The sequence below is a fragment of the Cephus cinctus genome, unplaced genomic scaffold, assembly GCF_000341935.2.
Source record: "Cephus cinctus unplaced genomic scaffold, Ccin1 Ccin1_scaffold0577, whole genome shotgun sequence".
Classification (NCBI taxonomy): Eukaryota; Metazoa; Arthropoda; class Insecta; order Hymenoptera; family Cephidae; genus Cephus; species Cephus cinctus.
The window spans coordinates 350,716-369,050 of NW_014333226.1; the positions used below are offsets into that span (position 1 = coordinate 350,716).

At 38.2% G+C, this 18,335-nt stretch overlaps 3 protein-coding genes and 1 long non-coding RNA gene across 6 annotated transcripts; 2 read left to right on the plus strand and 2 right to left on the minus strand.

The window, feature by feature from the left end:
• The first annotated feature begins 7,690 nt into the window (after nt 1-7,690).
• Nucleotides 7,691-9,802, plus strand: LOC107268695 (pyridoxal phosphate homeostasis protein). 2 transcript variants are annotated; one of them, XM_025085942.1, is made up of 4 exons: nt 7,691-7,955; nt 8,690-9,050; nt 9,119-9,360; nt 9,419-9,555. In XM_025085942.1, exons 1-4 carry the CDS (start codon nt 7,884-7,886, stop codon nt 9,422-9,424), a joined length of 681 nt encoding a protein of 226 aa, XP_024941710.1. In that variant the 5' UTR covers nt 7,691-7,883; the 3' UTR covers nt 9,425-9,555. The 2 variants fall into 2 exon arrangements, with proteins under 2 accessions (XP_024941710.1, XP_015597214.1); XM_015741728.2 differs by having other exon boundaries at nt 7,703-7,955; nt 9,434-9,802.
• A 90-nt stretch (nt 9,803-9,892) lies between these two features.
• Nucleotides 9,893-11,397, minus strand: LOC107268694 (myosin regulatory light chain, striated muscle, 25 kDa isoform). Its single transcript, XM_015741727.2, has 5 exons — nt 11,169-11,397; nt 10,720-11,076; nt 10,425-10,591; nt 10,249-10,341; nt 9,893-10,175 (listed from the first exon to the last, which is right to left on the minus strand). Exons 1-5 carry the CDS (start codon nt 11,229-11,231, stop codon nt 9,962-9,964), a joined length of 894 nt encoding a protein of 297 aa, XP_015597213.1. The 5' UTR covers nt 11,232-11,397; the 3' UTR covers nt 9,893-9,961.
• LOC107268697 lies at nt 10,084-14,806 on the plus strand. Its single transcript, XR_003059983.1, has 3 exons — nt 10,084-10,215; nt 11,392-11,807; nt 14,524-14,806. It is a non-coding gene; the product is annotated as an uncharacterized LOC107268697 (long non-coding RNA).
• On the minus strand, nt 13,508-17,330 carry LOC107268696 (myosin regulatory light chain 2). 2 transcript variants are annotated; one of them, XM_015741729.2, is made up of 5 exons: nt 17,181-17,330; nt 15,508-15,741; nt 14,982-15,162; nt 14,819-14,891; nt 13,508-14,390 (listed from the first exon to the last, which is right to left on the minus strand). In XM_015741729.2, the coding sequence occupies exons 1-5, from the start codon at nt 17,181-17,183 to the stop codon at nt 14,234-14,236; spliced, it is 648 nt and encodes a 215-aa protein (XP_015597215.1). In that variant the 5' UTR covers nt 17,184-17,330; the 3' UTR covers nt 13,508-14,233. The 2 variants fall into 2 exon arrangements, with proteins under 2 accessions (XP_015597215.1, XP_015597216.1); XM_015741730.2 differs by lacking the exon at nt 17,181-17,330 and adding an exon at nt 16,067-16,224.
• Nucleotides 17,331-18,335: the final 1,005 nt, after the last annotated feature.

An 18,335-nucleotide genomic window follows, 5' to 3' on the forward strand; every position in this document is an offset into this window, starting at 1 on the left:
GAATAAATTAATAGTTTCAAAGTTAACAGCTGGCATGAACATTCGAAAATTCTACCATAAAGACAAAACATACTAGACGATGCCTTTTGAGAATTAGGTTATGAATGAGTATTATTAATATTTTATACAAAAGAATGCCAGTGATATACATACATAATACAAAGAAGAAAATTAGACAAAATTCCGAACCCTGAACCCGTCGACGATGCAGGGATGCCTATTATCGGCATCCTAATGGGACTTCCATTAATAAATAGCACGTCGATTCGTAGTTCGTGCTTTCAAGATGGGCCACTAGGTAGCACTTATCCGAGTGGCAAATTATCTCAGACCCTCCATCTTCAAAACCAATCCCTCGTGTCCTGTACCTTAATACGCATCTTTCTCAACCTGACTCTCCTAACTCTCGTACGTGTCTCTCGCAGTACAATATATACTGCAACATTCGCTCGTTTCGTTTCCTCGGTTACAACGTGATATATATGGTCCCTCCCATCCGGCGCTGATTACAGGTTGCTCATGTATTAGACCCCCGTCCAAACAAACCGCTTCTATATCTACCAACAGTTTAACCCCGCGGGGCGTGACTGCTGGCTCCGTTAGGTTATGTTATAGGATATATCAGTGCGACCCACTGGAACTCTTGGAAAAACCTATAGGTACGATCCTGACTATGGCTGGTAATTTTTTCAAATGCTGCGAAGTTCAATATTGAATTCTAACTAAAACTTCTAATATCTTATAAGACGCTCGAGTTATGTATATTGTATGGCTTTTTTATATTACTGCTACTCGACTTGTATCCTCCGTCAAATGTTGGCTCTGTCTTTTACCAGCAGCGACAACGGATGGGCCTACAACCAACAATGCACGAAGAATGACTTGCGATCGTCTACGGAGTAGCTCTTGAGATGCCATTGATAGCGTCCAAGAAGCATGCTAGCATTCATCACTATAGACTTATCTTCATGCATATCGCTGCTTGCTTCATTATAGCGGCTAACTGCAAGGTTACATCTTCATGCCCCACACGATCGGACAATAAAATATGTATTCTGTCGTTGCCGTAATTTTATTTTTTATTTATATTTGAATCTAGAATAGAAATGAATTATTCTCAGATATCATTATCCCGATACTTTATTACGTAAGGATTAATTTGATTTTTAATACTTGTACGTTTCATAAATTTACATGAAAACATTTCTCACCGCTCTGTGAAATACTTTTTTGTCGTTTTACCAATATTATTCTATAATAAAAATATTGATCTACCTTATTTTAATTTGTCATAATAAAGGTACGTTTAATATTATACGCTTCGTTAGCTCGGTATATTCGAGCCGTTGAAAATGAATTTTCAGAAAGTGAAAATAACAGTAATTCCCTATTTAGATACCTCCAATTAATCCATCACGGCTATTCGGAAAGTTTAATCGCGTTTAATTAGCAGCCGATATAGTTTAACGTTGGTATACGGATGGAAGCGAGTGCCTCCTATCATTAGGACCATCGTACCCGTACATTACGACGACGTATTACGAAGGCTATTATAACGCGTTGGGAAACGCTAAACGTCAAAGCAGAGAGGTTTGAAAATTAGGGGTAATCTAGAGAACGAGGGGGACCTCCATAGAAATTTTGACTTTTGTAGCTATTTCGGTAAAGGTAGGGATCTGCCCCTGGTGTAATCAACTTGTCAAAATAGTTTCTAAGTCGAGGCGGCCTTCTTGGCTCTAATATATTAGTCGGATAGAGCTGCCAGCTTGGCGAGACAGAAAACAGGCCTGTATGAATCGTCAGAAGGAGCCCCGATTATTGATTAGTGTATTAAAAAGAATTAATTAACATCCAGAAACAACAATAAGAGTTATTAACAATACTGGCAGTAAAAACATTTATTACCTTTAAAAATTTAATATCGATCCGTCGATGGCGTCGTGGCTATTCAATATTAAAATTTGAAATTCATTGGGGACACCTTTGATATACGGCCCTGAGAATAATAGTAGAAGAAAATCGACCGCGTTACGGCGAAGAGGCCGGTCAGGTTAAATGAGAGGGCGTTGATTATGAATTTTGAGCGATTCTTTAATTGTTATACCCTTAATTATCGTTAATTATCCCTCTGTGATTACCGGTTCGTTTCCAATGGGCATATAAAGTCTGCATATGGATATCCCACTGGTCGTTTTACATTCTCAGGATTTTGTGGATCGTCCGGGAATGCTGGGAAATTACTAAAACCACGTCGACCTTGCATAAGATGATCTTCCAGAGTTTTCATAGGGATGCTGGCCAACAGGTCTGAAGAGAATAAAGAATTAAAAAAATTTAAAAGGTATGAAAAAAAAAATTATATATCCCTCAAGAATCCAACTCGACAAGTCGTTTACTCAAATGAGAAGGAGCGAGAGGCCGTCGTCCTCCAGGAAAAAGCATTACGAGGAAGTCACGATTAATGTTCATCTTGATAGATCGCGCGATACGAGCTCACTTCAATTTCGGCTGATACGCCACTTTGTTCCATAACCGTTCATGAATAATTCATAGTACTGAATAATAATATACACGTGCTATAATCGTACAGGACAAATATAATTATAAGCAAGCATACGCGAGCGTAAGTATAGATCATGGGCAGGAAGACTTTACCTAATTATCGTAAAAAAAAATCAAGAGTTGACATACGATTGATGACGTTGCCATCTGAAAAAAACATTTTGACAGAATGAAAAAAAAAAAATATTCAAAATTACATATCTCGTATGAAACTTTTAGAGTCCACGTAAGGCCCATGGACATACAGTTTCACGTTACGCGTACCTTTCCCAATCCAAAAAGTATTCCTAACCTATTATTGTACGATTGCAGTTACACAAGTATACAAGATGTGTACATAGGACCAGCGAATTGGCTTGGGCCATTTTCTGGGACAGGTCCGTGTCGCACCCGAGAGCCAGGTATCTGGCGAGCATCTTGGGCCTTCAATGAATAATGTATGTCTCAATTACAACTGGCTGTAGCCGCTGGATAGACAGAGGAACGTAGAATGAGAAAAAGAGTGTAAGAGGCAGACGCCTCGAGGATTGTATAGAGCGCGTAACAGTAGGTGGATACCATGCACGCATGCTATATATTTGGATAAGTTAGTATACAGGAGAGTAAGCAAGTAAAGGTACAGGAATAAGTAGTAGGTACGGGCGATGATATTTAAAAGAGAAATAAAACAGGGATTAAGAAAGAAAAAAAAAGGAAAATGAGGGAATTCCTGCAGTGAGAGTTGACTACACGCTGTTATGTACTGTAAGCACTATATAGGTATATAATACCGCATAACGTATATTTATTTACACATACACATATACTTATGAACTACCTAGGTAGCTGCTAAGCTGATTAAGCGACACCCTCGTATACGAATCCACGTAATGAGCTTCTATACCGGGTGTTCTTGAAAAATTTTCTTTGTGGTCCTTACTCTATGGGTATATTATACGTTAGAATTGATTCGGTTATGACGTAAGGTACATGCACGCTATTTTTTCACACACTCGTACGTGTACAGCTGTCAACCAATCGTTGACAGTTAACCCAGTGGGTGGTTTATTTCGTTTGAGAAAAATTGTCAGAAAAATTTGCAGTTTTGAAAAGACGTACAAGGTTGTTTATTTATTTTGAATTTTATTAAAATTGAATTCATCGTACGAATTCGTTTTTTTTTTTTGACACTGGGTATTGGTAACTAGTGGTGCGGACTAGGGGATTTTTGATCGTAGAAATTATGGAGGTGTCTCCCGCTGAGTACGACAACGTACGCGAGTCAAAATGTTCAACTACTGTCTTTGCTTTCCATTGCTTTTCACGACCAGTTTTTGTCGTAATGGACGACAGACGATTGGGCATTCCTTTCTACCTGGTGGATGAGAATAATACGTGGAACGTAAAAGATACGTCCGTTTTCTGTACGAATAATGAATTGACTGGGATCGAAACATCGTGTTCTCAAGTCCAGTTATTATACATGAAGTCAGCCATTGGCCGCGTGGCCATTGCACGAATCGATGAAGCTTCTTGGTTTTAGCCATGAAATTAGTGTTAGGCGTAAACCGGCAAAGGTCGTACAGGTAAGTGGAATCGCGTGACATAAAAGAGCGGTCTAATGTTAATTGCAAAGCGAGGGGAAATTGCGCGGGAAATTTGAACGAGCTCCCTCGACCGCGAGCATCGCGAATCGAAGAGAAACGCAGGGGCATAAAAATATGACAAATTAATTACACTCAACGGTCCACTTACAATTTATATATGAAATCTAGCAATTCGTCTTGCGCTCTCAACGTCGCTATAAAATTTGTTTAACGAATTAGACCACGGAGAAACTATAGGGTCTTAAATCTCATTGTTTATAGACAAATATGATTAAACGTTAAAATGTAAGAATTTATGGCGCCCCAATAACGTTCACAACATTTTCACAGTGCATAGTTCACAGTATGTAATCTAAAGCTGTTCTTTGTTTCTAGGTTATGTGTACTAAAAATACAGGTGGCCATGGCGAAGAATCGACGCGTCACGATTCTTTTATTAATAACGACTAATTGGGCCTTCTGAAAATATCTTCACATGTTGGTATGCGCTGGTCGTACTGACGCGACGAATTCCGCAGAGTCGAAAGAGACAGCAGAACGCCATCGTGCATCGAAGCCGTTCGAGATACTTTGCTACTCTGGTAGCATTGTTTTGACTTTCCGAGAAAACGGACCACCTTAGCCGTCCTGCTGCTTAATCACAAGCTGAGTATAACCAGAACCTGTAACAAGTAAGCGCACTAAGGAGTATATCTAGCAAGTGTACTAATTGCACCGTAAAGCCAGTCCCTTTGTCCAGGTTGTACTTTGGACAAGGTACACATTGTAAAGTAAAAAGGTTATGAAGATTCCCAGATTTTAGAAAGCTTTGTCGTTCCGTGTGCGTGCCTACTTGAAGTTATCGTTACCTGTGCCGTAATAGAAGTTGTTACGCTTGCGAAAGAGGCAGCCCTCGACCCCTTTTTTAAGCACGGGAAAATCCTTTGACATTCGTAGTTCGTATACGCACCGACATACGACGACAAAACGCAACTATCGTCCGCTGACATTTTGGAGTCTCGCAGTCGTACGTGTTGCGCATGCGCGAGGATCTGATAGCCGTAACAAATGACATCGTCGAACTGACATCGCGCTATCTCTTCATCTCGGCGCGAACGCACACGAAAATTTATTGACCGCTCGAAGCTTCGAACTCGCATTGTCGGTTGGGACGAGACTTTCTCGTGGTGAAATTAATATGCCGGTAAAAATGCTGCCTCGAGGAACTCTGGTTTTACGACACTATACCGGACATCATTTTTGCGACGGTTAAGGGTAGCTTAAGCGAGCTAGTTAGAAGACATGACGCCGGGTTATGAGTCCAAAGTGGAGATACGAGAAGCTTCGGTTGTAACACGTGTTGTTAACCGGTTCTACCTTAATTGTCTTAAACGCAGACCACAATAATTTTTGTTTTATCTCGTCATGCCTTTGTTTTGACATTGTTCGTTAACCGTTATCGCGCATGCGCATACCTAGCAATGCGGTCAGGATTGCCAAATTTTAATATAGACACACGCCCAGTATATTACGTCCCGTGTCCTGCTCGATTATCATTTAAATATCTTAGAGATCATTGTCGTTGTGATCTTTACGAATCCTTGGGAAGTGATTGAAGAGAAGAAGAGTGACTTTCCCATGCGAGAGCGTGTCACGAGGTGCCCCTTAGAGAATCCATCAACCAACGGTACAAGGCTAAATCCCTCCTGATGTCCCAGGCTCCGAGGATTGGGGTAGATAAATGTAATAGTCCATAGTTCAGCTTGCTAACAAGGTTACCTCCATAGATGCGAGATAACGATTGGTACAGTTGACTTGAGTTGACTCGAGTTCGGTGCGTGCCTATTTATAATGAGGCCTGCTAGGGCTCGATCACCGATTAGGGCATTCTTAGTCGATACTTCATCAATCACCGAAATCACCGCCGATTTCATTGGGCAACATTCGAAACGTTTACTAGTCCCCGTCCGCGCTCGACACGTTCCTAAACCTTTTACTTCAAACTAAAAGGGACCCTTGCTAATGGGAATGTGAGTATTAAATGCAACAGACTTCTCTTTCCTTTTATAATATATATTCACCTATGTTGTGTTTAATGACTTAGGTTGTAGCTGCAACTTTAGCGTTGCTCTACGACTAACGTCCATCAAAATCCATGTCGTGACCGTCAGCATTTAATTTCTTGGTAACTTTATGGACGAGACGTTGGACAAGCGTAATATTTAATCTTGACCGTGTAGATACGTCAAATAGAACTTCTGAGCGTGTTTGTTATCCGTAACGTCTTGTCGCGTTAGTGCGAACGGTGTTGGATATGCTTTGACGTTATTATACATTGTCATTGTAAATCTTGGCTAAAGTGATTTAACAGAACCGAAGTTAATACAAAAAGCAATATTCGCATAAAGGTGTTTAATAATGTGTGTCATACCATAGTCAAGCTCTCATAGGGATTTTTTGAAGCATTCAAATGCGAATGTAGAGTGCGTAAGAGGATGAACAACCTTTTTCATTGACACTCTGCGCTATCTGGTGTTCTGGTAGTTTGATATCCTTTCCTTTTTCCTCAGTCGATCTTAAACGTTTTCTTCGAAATGTAACGTTTAATGTATTTACTGTTAGTAAGGAAGAGAACGATATAGCCTTCCATTGATATGCTTGAGTTTTTGAGACTTTACCGGTAGCTTATTGATGTTGGTGGGGTAGGTCAAGCTGTTAAGTGCGCCATCTCATGACTATAACCTAAACTATTATAGTGTTCACATAGCCTACTATTGGTGTTTGACCATACGTTAGGGTTTTGAAATCACAGGTGTGACGAATAAATATTACTCAATTTTAATATTTCTTTGCAATTGATTTTTTTGAGATGTTATATCTATTTTAATTAATTGCAAATTGTCTCTAGTATGATTATTTGAGATCTGCATTCAGTGAAGTGAGTCTGATTTACTGTAGTTGATTGTAAAAGAAAGTAAGCTTTATTTAAACCAAACTAAAATAAATGGTAAAAAGTATAACCAACCTTTCGGTTCTTTGAAATTGGACGTACAGTCATTGCCCGTTTTGTTTAAACATAAATATTTTCAACTAGCTGAATGCAAGGAAGTTATAAGTAAAAAGAAATTTGCTGCGAGAATCTATCCAATTTGTTCGCTGGAGTATTAAGACGCATGCGAATAAAACCACGTACTTCGTTTGAAACCTTCGCGCAAGTCTTATCAGAGTTCAGATATTTATTTGTTATTAAAAGAAGATATATTTTTTATTGTAATTGTCATGTTTGCACTCGTGTCAATGTATGTATATTGTTACTTAATGTATATGTTTGATTCATAAACAATGCTATTGATTTTGAATAAAATGACTGCAATTTGAGCGTGTAAATTTAAAATAAAAATTGATACAAGAATATGCAGTTTGAGCTTCAGCTTCTGTTATGACGTGCACCATTTTTATTCATGAAGTCATGTGACTTATATAATTTAGATTAGAATGCAAGCCGAAGAAAAGATAAAATCAGAACTAATAAAAACTTGTTTTCCTTAACAGAAATAAATATCATGCTGACATTTACAAACACTAATTTTTACGGCTCTATCAGTGAAATGTTAACAAATATTACATAATATTTGACAACAATAGATTAATGAGAACATTTCAACACCACTTTACGTAAAATTTACCTCATTGTAATTTTTTTATTTCGGAAAGTGTAATGCGCGCATAGTTATTCAATCTGAGCAGAACCTCAGAATGACTGAGATAGCGGCGAATCTTAAGCTTGTGCGGGAAAGAATTATTGCTGCTTCCAGCAAGCGGTCGTCGGTATGTTTTATATCGAGTTTAATAAAATTAAAAAAATGTATTTCGTTCATGTTGTCATCTGTTAATAATCAGACCTTGTCAGTTTTGTGAGGCATCCATAGTGCTTGTCGTGCTTGTTTAAAAAGACATACATAACCTCTTTATTCTTCTTCCTTTTCTTTATGGGATGGCACGCATTACGACAAGCTTTCTTTACAAGCGGTCATAAGCTTTTTGCTCCAAATATTCTTCTATCATTTCTCGTCGCAGAAAGAAGTGCTCAGATATAATTTGAATTATAATGAAAATCAAATGTACTAACAAAATTGCATCTGAATTTGTTATATTTTATTATTGTACATAATTTCCCAATAATAAAAAATGCAAATTTTAGTAGAAAAGATCATCATAAATATTTATTAAAGTTATTAATGTATATATCAAACTTGTTAAATCTTATTCTATGCATGTAAAAATATGTTACCCAATAATATCAGTACTTTATAATTACTTTACTTTTTGAGAGTTTTATGTTTTAAGAATTTATTTGGATGTATATTTGTACTTTCATACATCGTTCTGTTGAATCATATTGAAAATTTATATTATTTGACGTATATGTGTAGATCTTAAAATCCCTTTAAAATTCCTTTTAAAAAATATATATGATTGTATGAATTTATTATGCAATTATATCTTTAGTTTTATATATTAGATTTTGTAGCATATGTTTAAATCTTAATGTTTGTGTTTAGGAATATTCTTATTTTGAGCCTCGACTGGTCGCAGTGAGTAAAACAAAACCTGCAGAATCAATCATTGATGCTTATGAAGCAGGTCAAAGGAACTTTGGGGAAAATTATGTCAATGAGTTGGTGGAAAAAGCAAATCATCCAGATATTCTTGCTAAGTGCAAGGATATCCACTGGCACTTTATTGGTCACCTACAAAAAAATAAGATCAACAAAGTCTTGGGCATTCCAAATCTGTATATGATTGAGAGTGTAGACAGTGAAAAGCTTGCCACTTCTCTAAATAATGCTTGGCCTAAATTTAGGATGAGTGAAGACTCAAGGTTAAAAGTTATGGTACAAGTAAACACTAGTCAAGAAGAAGGTAATCTTATAAGCAGATGCACAAAGTTTTGTATGTAGTTATATTCTCATGTAACAATATCTTTTTAGAAAAGAATGGTTGTGACGTGAAAGATGTTTTATCTTTCACAAAATATGTTATTGAGAATTGTAAAAACTTGGAATTCACTGGGCTTATGACAATTGGGATGTTTGGATATGATCTCAACAATGGTCCTAATCCAGATTTCGTTTGCCTTAAACAATGCAGGGATGACATTTGCAAACAGTTAGCCTTGAACCATGAGAAAGTAGAACTTTCGATGGGTATGTCAAATGATTATGAGCACGCTGTAAGTGTCTGATTTTAAATTATGATTTCATGGACTAAAATAGACATCCCAAATTAAGAAATGACGTTTTCAGATTGAGCTCGGTAGTACAAATGTAAGAGTGGGTAGTGCAATTTTTGGAGAAAGAGCAAAAAAACCAGCATCACACAATTGAAAACTTTTATATAATTATAAGGAACACAAGAGAATATGTGCAAGTAATCTACTTAAAGACAAGCGTTTAATATTCTACATAATGTACTTATATCGGATGTACTTTGGATTTTATGTACATAAGGTGATGACAAGATGATAACATACAACGTCTTAAATACTATCTCTGAAAAATTTACATATACGTTTAGCTATATGCATTAACAGCCCACATTGATAAGTTATACTGTGCTGAATATAATATATTACAAAGATAAACGGCAAGAATAAATTGTTTTTCACAGAAGTACAGGAAAGTCTAACTTACTATTTACAAGTTATACATTACTGAAAATAGGGGGAAGTTTTTAGATAAAGAATGTCAATAAAATGAAGATACTTGACTGGGAAAAATTTATTTTTTAGCATGCAATATTCTTAAACACATAGTTTCATAGCTCTTCAAAGATTAGATACGACCAAGTTCCTTCTCGTAGTCTTCACCTTGCTTCTCAATCTTTCTACTCTTTTGCACATTTCGAAACCCGCAGATATTATTACAAAATTTAATATAATCAATAGAGGTTATGCCCTTTTTCGTGTAAAGTGGTGCTTCTTCGAGTGCATAATCAACTTCTCTTTTCGTGAATTTATCTCCCCAAGTTTGAAGATCATGTCGTATTCTACGTATATATTAAATCAAATTGATATATTCCGTAATATGTAAGTACATAACACGGATCTCATTCTTATTACCTTTCTTCAGCTATCATTCCATTACCCTCATAGTCCCACTTGGACAAGGCTTCCAACAATACAAATTCAGGATCCAATTCAGTTGCCTTGTATCTAAATATTCATAATGGATAATAAGTAAATTAAACACAATAATATTGCTATGATTATTTCTGTTCAAGAATGTATGAGTTTACCCAAATAACATGACAAATGCATCGAAATCAACTGGATCAGGCATTTCGTTTAACATCTGTTGCAATTGCTCCTCGGGAATGTCAGGTTTTCCAAGAGACGCGAACGTAAATTTTAAGTCAGCCAGGTCGATCACTCCATCTTTATTAATGTCAAACAAATGAAAGGCCTGTTAGCAGAAAAATGTGTTACGTTAATTTGAAGAATTTTCTTATCTAGTCTAGTCAAAAATCCGAACGATAAATGCAATGTTCATATAATAGTTATTTATTAAAATAATGATAACATTTTTCAAACCTCTTTGAGTTCAGCTAATTTTCGAAAATCCAATTGTTCTTGGGACACTGGTACTTCCACCTTCTTTTTTGGAGTAATCACAGAATCTACTGCAGTTGCTTGAGATACGTTTTGGGATACTTCTTCCTGAGATTTTTCTGTTTCTCCTTTCTCTGTTTCGTCTTTCAATGATAATTTTTTCTTCTTTCCCTGCTTTTCTATAAATTCTTCCTCCGTTGGTGCAAAATTGATCTCCTGTTTGGCAATAGGAACCTCTGTGGCTTGATTTCCGGTTGTTGGAAGTTCTACATTTTCTACTGGCGGAACAGCGGATGACTTTCTGGAATCTGCCTTTGTCTTTGTAATTTTCTTTTTCTTCTATAAATTAATATGAAGACAAAGTTGATTTCAACGAAGATAGAAATGAAAAATCTAATTTTTATGATTGGAACTATGCAATTTTCTGTTACCACTTTCTTCTCGTCCTTCTCTTTAGTTTCCTTGTTTTCTTGGGAATCCTTAGCGTCGGCCATGTCTCTCAAATTTCAGTTATATTATATTCACGAACTGCCAGAGTGAATCTCGTACCAAGGGATTTTATAGATTCTTAATGCAACCCCCTCCACCCATCTCAAACTTGGATCCATCTCCAGCGGATATAGTTAATCCGCTACACGAAAACATTTTTTTCAGGGGCGGATCTTACAGTTTTCTAAAACTTTAATCGTTTCAACGAATGCAACAGTGTTGAAGGTAGGTTACTCGTTCATGAGAAGTAGCTCAAGATTAAACGTAGATTCCACGAACAGAAGTTGAAGAGTAAAAAGATCTGAGTTATATCAGATAAGAAATGGAGGCCACTTTAATTAAAATCTAGTTAAAACGACCCTGGTCCAGCCTGGAGCATGTTGACGTCTACCATCGTTGTATGCGTTATTTGGCAAATGCTACATAGACTTCCGGTTTTCCACCTGTCTTCAAGACATCATCCAATCTATCATTCAGTTTCCGCTGACGATGAGATCAGATCCTTCAAGTTCCATTCCTGCTGCATCCGCTACGACGTTAAGTTCGTCGTTGGAAATTGAAGTCACTTTGGTTTATCCCTGGTAAGTTTGTGAATTATTTTTTCGTGCATTTTTTTTACTGTGCAATTTAGTTTTGATATGGAAAACTGTACACTCATTTCCCGGAGACGTATCTGATTGTTTCCTATATATGATATTTTTCCTGTATTCTTTTAAATTTAATTCCTGAAAAATAGAGTTTTGATTTTGACAAAATACATAAATTAATTCTGAGATACTATTATCGTCAGTAGTTACTTATTAAAATATGGAAAAAAAAAGAAAATGACGATTCGATATATTTAAATAATTCTGAGCAATTGACTAGTTTGATTTTATTATTAAAAAGTTTGAAAACTTAAATCAATTCAATATTTCTGCAGAAAAGGGAGACTGCATGCTATAGCAGTGCTCGATAAGTTTTAATGTTTATAAATTTTATCACACATTAAAATGCAAATTGTAATCAATTTAAATCTTGGCTCTAGTTTCGATTTCAAGTTTAATCTAGTACGAATGTAGTTGCGGCGCTTATCGAAGCGACTGAAATTTCAAAAACTCCACGTCAGATGTCGCGAGCTTTCAATTCGAATTTTCTATCTAAACCTTTAAAACCTGTAAGTTATCCATCGAGCTAGAGATAAATCACCTCTCGCTAATTTAAAACCTAACTAATTGTACACCTGTATAAAGAAGTTAAAGGTTGGTTTCTAATATTTTTTGACTTTACCCAGTAAAAGCAAATACCAAGATTTGTGCAATGATACAAAACAAAATAAATTCTGCTATTGATTACAAGTAGATACACAACTTCTTTATAATATTCCAAACCAAAGAAACTTATACGTATGAAATTACAAATACCACACGTTTTTCCATATTTTCTTAATTACACAGGTTTTGTATAATATCAAGCGAAAAATTACTCTTGCTCTAAGGTAGACTGCATTAATCATCTCGGAATATACCTAAAGATAAATTTAGTAAACTGTCATCCGAGTATATTTTGGGTACTCGCCAAGTTTAGAATGAAGAGGCGTTTTAGCAGGCGCAATCTAAGAAGACCCGTATCAGTCTTCTGCTGCAACGAACCAACAGAATTTAGGTTAGATAATTATAGATGGCCACCTCACATGCTCCGGGATGCTCATAAAATAGTGCGAATATTTCTCTCCCTTTAATCTTATCTAACAAGACTTCCTACTAGCACGTATAGTCATCGACTTCTACGTTCCACATACCACAATATCATACAAAAATAATAACTATCTCGCTAGGTCATCAAGTCACCGTAAAAACACGCAGGGCTTCCAATAAGAACCCAGTGAGATTCTAAAAATTTCTGAGCCACTTATTTTTAGTTCCCATTTCCACCGCCTTACTTAGCCCTGGATACGTTGAACATCCGCCCTATATCGAAATATAACATTTCGACAACATTCACCAGACTTGGTATTCATTGTCGAACTCTTGCTTGACTTCTTATACAGAAATAAATAGTCGAAGAAGAAAAAAGGTAAGACTCGTACATAGAATCCAAGATAATAAAAGTAGACTACATCCTGAGTAAATATATAGGATGCAACATTTTTCTAAAGCATTAAAAGTAAATCTGAAATATTTAATTAATATAAAAGGAGCATGATGCCTCTCTCTATTATCCGATGGTACCTCAGGACATAAATAAACCCAATCAATCTCTCTCACTCTTGGACACTGGGTCGAAATTACAATCGATCGACTTGGTGTTTTCAATATTTTTTATTAGATGAACGATAATGTATAAGTAATAGTCCTCGGTTAATGATCACCCACACACGGAGCACGTACGTATTAATTTATTCGTCAGTACAATTGCCCTTCGCAACAGTATCTCGGAGATGATTCGTTGTATTAGGATAACCTTCAATAACGGCTCCGATCGAGGAGAAGACGTAAGAGTTTGGCTTGGTGCAGAAGGAATACAGAAAAAAGGAAAGGAAAAAGAAACACGCGCTTACATAGTGACAACAGCAAAGTACACGAATAACGAGGAAAACACTCATCGACGGTGGTCGAATATTCATTGAAAATTCATTCGAGTACTTTACTCTTAAGGTCTCATAGCATTTAGGAATAGTAGTAGGTATAATAAAATGTTAATAACGATGATAGGCATCCGAATCGTTGGTGTGTCGGTTGTCAATGAGCGTATCCTAATTTTTTATGTACGTTATGTTCGTGCAGTTCCGCTTTTACTGTCTCTTTCACTGGGTTTCCTTCTCTTGATAACGAGTACTTGGATGGTTGCTCCACGAAGTGCGATTGTACTGACGAATAAACGATGCCCGGCTCCATCCTTCTCCATGGTCCATTCACGAGGTGCTTCTTTGTTCTTGTCTCTCCTCTCTCTTCTTTCAATCTCTCTTGTTTTTGTCTTCCTCCCTCTTTCTCTCTCCACTGCTCCGCGTCGATCGCAAGATCAACGTTTAGCCTTCCTCTTCTTCCTCACCGGTTCCGGTGAGCATGGCAATCAGGGCTGGGGTGTCGATGAAGCCCTTGTCGTCGATGTACATCTGGTCAAAGGCGTCATCGACTTCCTTTGCGCTGAATTTGTCGCCCCAGGTCATCAGAGCGTGCCTCAGTCTAAAATTATCAAAAGACATTTCGTTAATCTGAGTGCCGTTAAATTTGAGTACCGTGAACAGTTTTGAAATTCGCGACAGGGTATCAGCTGGATGTCATCTCTAATTGATCGTTTCTGTTTTATTTTTTCAAGCATGACTGTCGCGCACGTATTTATCATGGTGCTGGTTAGAATGCAGAGTGGATGGAGAATTTAGTGCGTCAGATATCAGGATCAACACAGCGTGTCAGTCTTAGACCGTACGATTAGAACATCATAGCACTGTGTCAACAAGAGGTATTTGAATTCATTAATGAGTCAATGGACAATTGAAAATATAAAAATTACGAAATGACAAGAATGTGAAAAAAAAATTGTCAAATTTGTCAATGACGTTACTTAATTTCAATCTCGCTTTTCTCTCTTATAATCCAGGTTATTATCTTACTTCTCGCCGTCGATTCTGCCGTTCTCATCGAAGGTCTTGAAGGCATTGATGACAACGTCGTCATCGTCGGAACCTAAGAACGCATAAGACAGATGAATTTTTTCAAAATAAATATCAAACGGAATTACAAATAATTATACAATATCATGTTTTAGATACTGACCTCCGGACATACGGGTGGCGAACAGATTGAGCAACTGAGTGAAGCTGATGGGTGCAGGTGCTTCGTTCACCATCTCGTCCAACTCCTTCTCAGAAGCAATTTTGCCAAGGGAGTCAAAGGTGGCGCGAAGGTCATTCTTGCCAATGATGCCATCCTTATCGTGGTCCATCAGCTGGAACGCCTGCAGATCCAGCCAAAGTAAATTAGGTGCGTTTCCCGGTAAAGATCTCGAGGGAGCTCTTGGCACCGGCGCCACTTTTGGCTTAGGTTTTCTTTGCCGCGCATTCCTCAACGTTTCTTTCCTCGTACACGAGCAACGAGTCTGGTAGAAAAGATTCTCCCTCTTAGGACTATATACTCTATAGTAAACTCTACTCTTTACGTACGAGGATCTAGAGGCGTTTGTCGAATGCGAGTCAAAGAGACTTTTTTTTGTTCATTTCTCATTGTTATACATTTTTTCGCTTTTATTTTTTAGCTCTGTTTAACACGTTTTCATCGTGCTCCATATCAATGATCAACCTACCTCCTTGAACTCAGCAACCTGCTTCTGCGAGAACATGGAGAACACATTGGAACCGGAGCGCTTGGCAGCCTTACGGCTTCCACGGCTGCTGGCTCTAGCAGATTCAGTCGGTGTGGCTGCTGCCGAAGCATGTGTGGAAGGTGGTGCTGGTTCCGGTGTTGGTTCAGGCACTGGTTCTGGTGGTGGCGCCGCCTCCTCCTTCTTCTTGGGCTTCTTCTTCTTCTCCTTATCCGCCTGAAATTCGATTAACCCCTTGCGTCATTGCGTGCTTAAAATCTAATATAAAATGGTGACTGTTGCACCAGTCCTATCTGTTTATAAGCCCTATTCAATTGATTGAAATGTTTAATTGCGAAGGGATGTTCATTTATACACAGCCTTCAAGTGTAAATTAAGATCTAAGCGACCGATCGTTTGAACTTCCAGATTATAGGTAAGGAATTTGATCAACCTCCAGTTTGTAGTACGTAATCGATTCTGAATTTTATTTAGTATTATTTTACCGAATGTTCCTTCTTTTATATTCATCGGATTAGATTAGAATATCGTTTATATTCACCATTTGGATGAGAGTCTTGGGGATTAAAGGGATCGAAGAGGTAACTGTTGAGTGTCGAGAAGCCGAGCGAGTAATGAGACGTTAGACGATGTAATTTTGGTTATTGGACGGTGCGAAGAAACGAGCAAGCTAGTGAACGAGGCGTCGCCCGTTAAGACTTGGACGCGAATCGGTGAACGCTCGAAAATTCGGAAGGCGTCTTCAGCAGTGTCTAATAATAGTACACTCTATCACCCGTGTATTACCGACAAGCGGCCAAGACGTATATAGACCGACCGCCTCGACGCCGCGCAGCCTCTCGAGTTACCATTGTTACGTAATACTCGTATTTTCAATTGTCTCCTGCACTAACATTTGCTTGGCATCCTTTGACAATTCTCCTTCATGAGACCTGGACCTTGACTGGGTCCAATAGACTGTGGCGTCTTCCAGCACTTCAGGAAGCTTAATCATGAATCTAGTTGAGGAAGACTTGTGCATTCTTGAGGAATCGAATGTCGAAGATCAATTTGAGGAACGATAAAAATTCATTAATTTTAATAATTGAAGTTCAACAGATGGAGATAAACGGAAGGAAATAAAAATATGGCGGAAGTCAAAGAAGATGGTCAAAGTTTAAAGCTAATTAGATATAGACCACTGTATCACTTGATGAACACAATTCGTAAAACAAAAAACCAAAATCCATTGTCTCGGCTACTTTCATCAGTTCACCACGATCACTAGGAAATTCAACACACTGCGCGTAATCCTTGAGGACGCTAGTATGGTACGCCCCAGGATCCACTTCGTCATAATCACATAGGAGATCATCGGTATTTCCGTTATTCGTCATCCTCGTTTTATAGACGTTCATACGTCGTGGATCACTATTTCCGAAGTTCCTATCACCAAATTCACTGGAAGGAAGTCCTTGTGGTCCCGCACTATCCTCTTTGCCGTCATATCGTCATCACTTTCCCTTCGCGCACGGTGGTCGTATAAGCATCATCGATTTCATCAATGATAAGTCGCTGATGATGTCATTTATTCCCCATTCCCCCCAGGTACATCACTTGGTCTCTTTCGTTCGGAGGCTGTATTATCGCATCTCTCGGAATTTTTTTCTACTTACCATGTCTACGGTTGGTTTCTAAGAGGATGGTACGAGATGGTCACAACGAACCAACTGTCCAAGTCATAGAGGTGGACTTGTCTAAGTAACTTTCGGGCATCCCCCCACCATGAGGTGCTTGCTGAGCAGGGGTGCCATGCCCGGTACAACGCCAACGCCTATCTGACCATATTTAGTGCGAGCAGCCTCAAAATAGCGCCCTTTCGCCGTTTGAACTAAAACAGTTAGCCGGGACGAAGCAGCCGAGCAGTCCCATTGGACTCCGCGCAGCCAGTTCGCCTTTCAGAACGAAAATATAAGTCAAGGGTGCCTCTGGAAAGTCTTCGCCTGGCTCATAGCACCCACTCCTCGTTGGACCACCCCAACAAGGAAGTTCCTTCGACGGCTCCGTGACCCTCTAACGTGAACACATTTACACAATCGGTACCAACTTGTGCTTGCCTTACTACACCTCTTAGCCCAGGACCATCCATCTTTCCTCGGGTATAGTGACCACTGGTACCAAACACGTGATTTCACCCCTTCACTCTATTCGCTCGGGAGTTTGACAATTCTATCATCATCGTCGACTAAGATGGTTCTTGAGCGCCGATGATGTTCCTTGAGATCTCACGAGTGACGACTTTTCCCTTTTTGTATCTATTTCTAAATAAACCTCGACCTCAGAATTCTCCACGCAAGAGACATTTTTTCATTGCTGCTGATTCATTTTTGTTCCTGCTGGTGAATTTCGATGCGTGTCAAGATATCCCAAGCACGTGGCTGCTGAATATAACTAGCTGACATTTGAATTTCGATCTGACGATAGTTTCGAACAAAATACCCTAGAATTGACGACGAAGATGGTGTTTGTTAATGTGATACGACTTCTAGTAATTCATAATTTATTATCATAACGTGTATATTGCAAAAGATCAAAACAATTTTATCCATAAGCCATTATTCTAAAATTCTTATTCTAATTGGTCCTGGAGTCAGATTAAATTTATTCAATCCACATATAATCTTCGTTTATGTACCTTATGATTTCACAAGGAAAATTCCTGACAGCTCCATTACGCTAACACCAGCCGTCCAAAATTAGCCACCACGTCACGTGGTTTCATCTATACACGATACTCTAGGTAGAAGTTTCGTGCAAGCCGAGATGTTCTC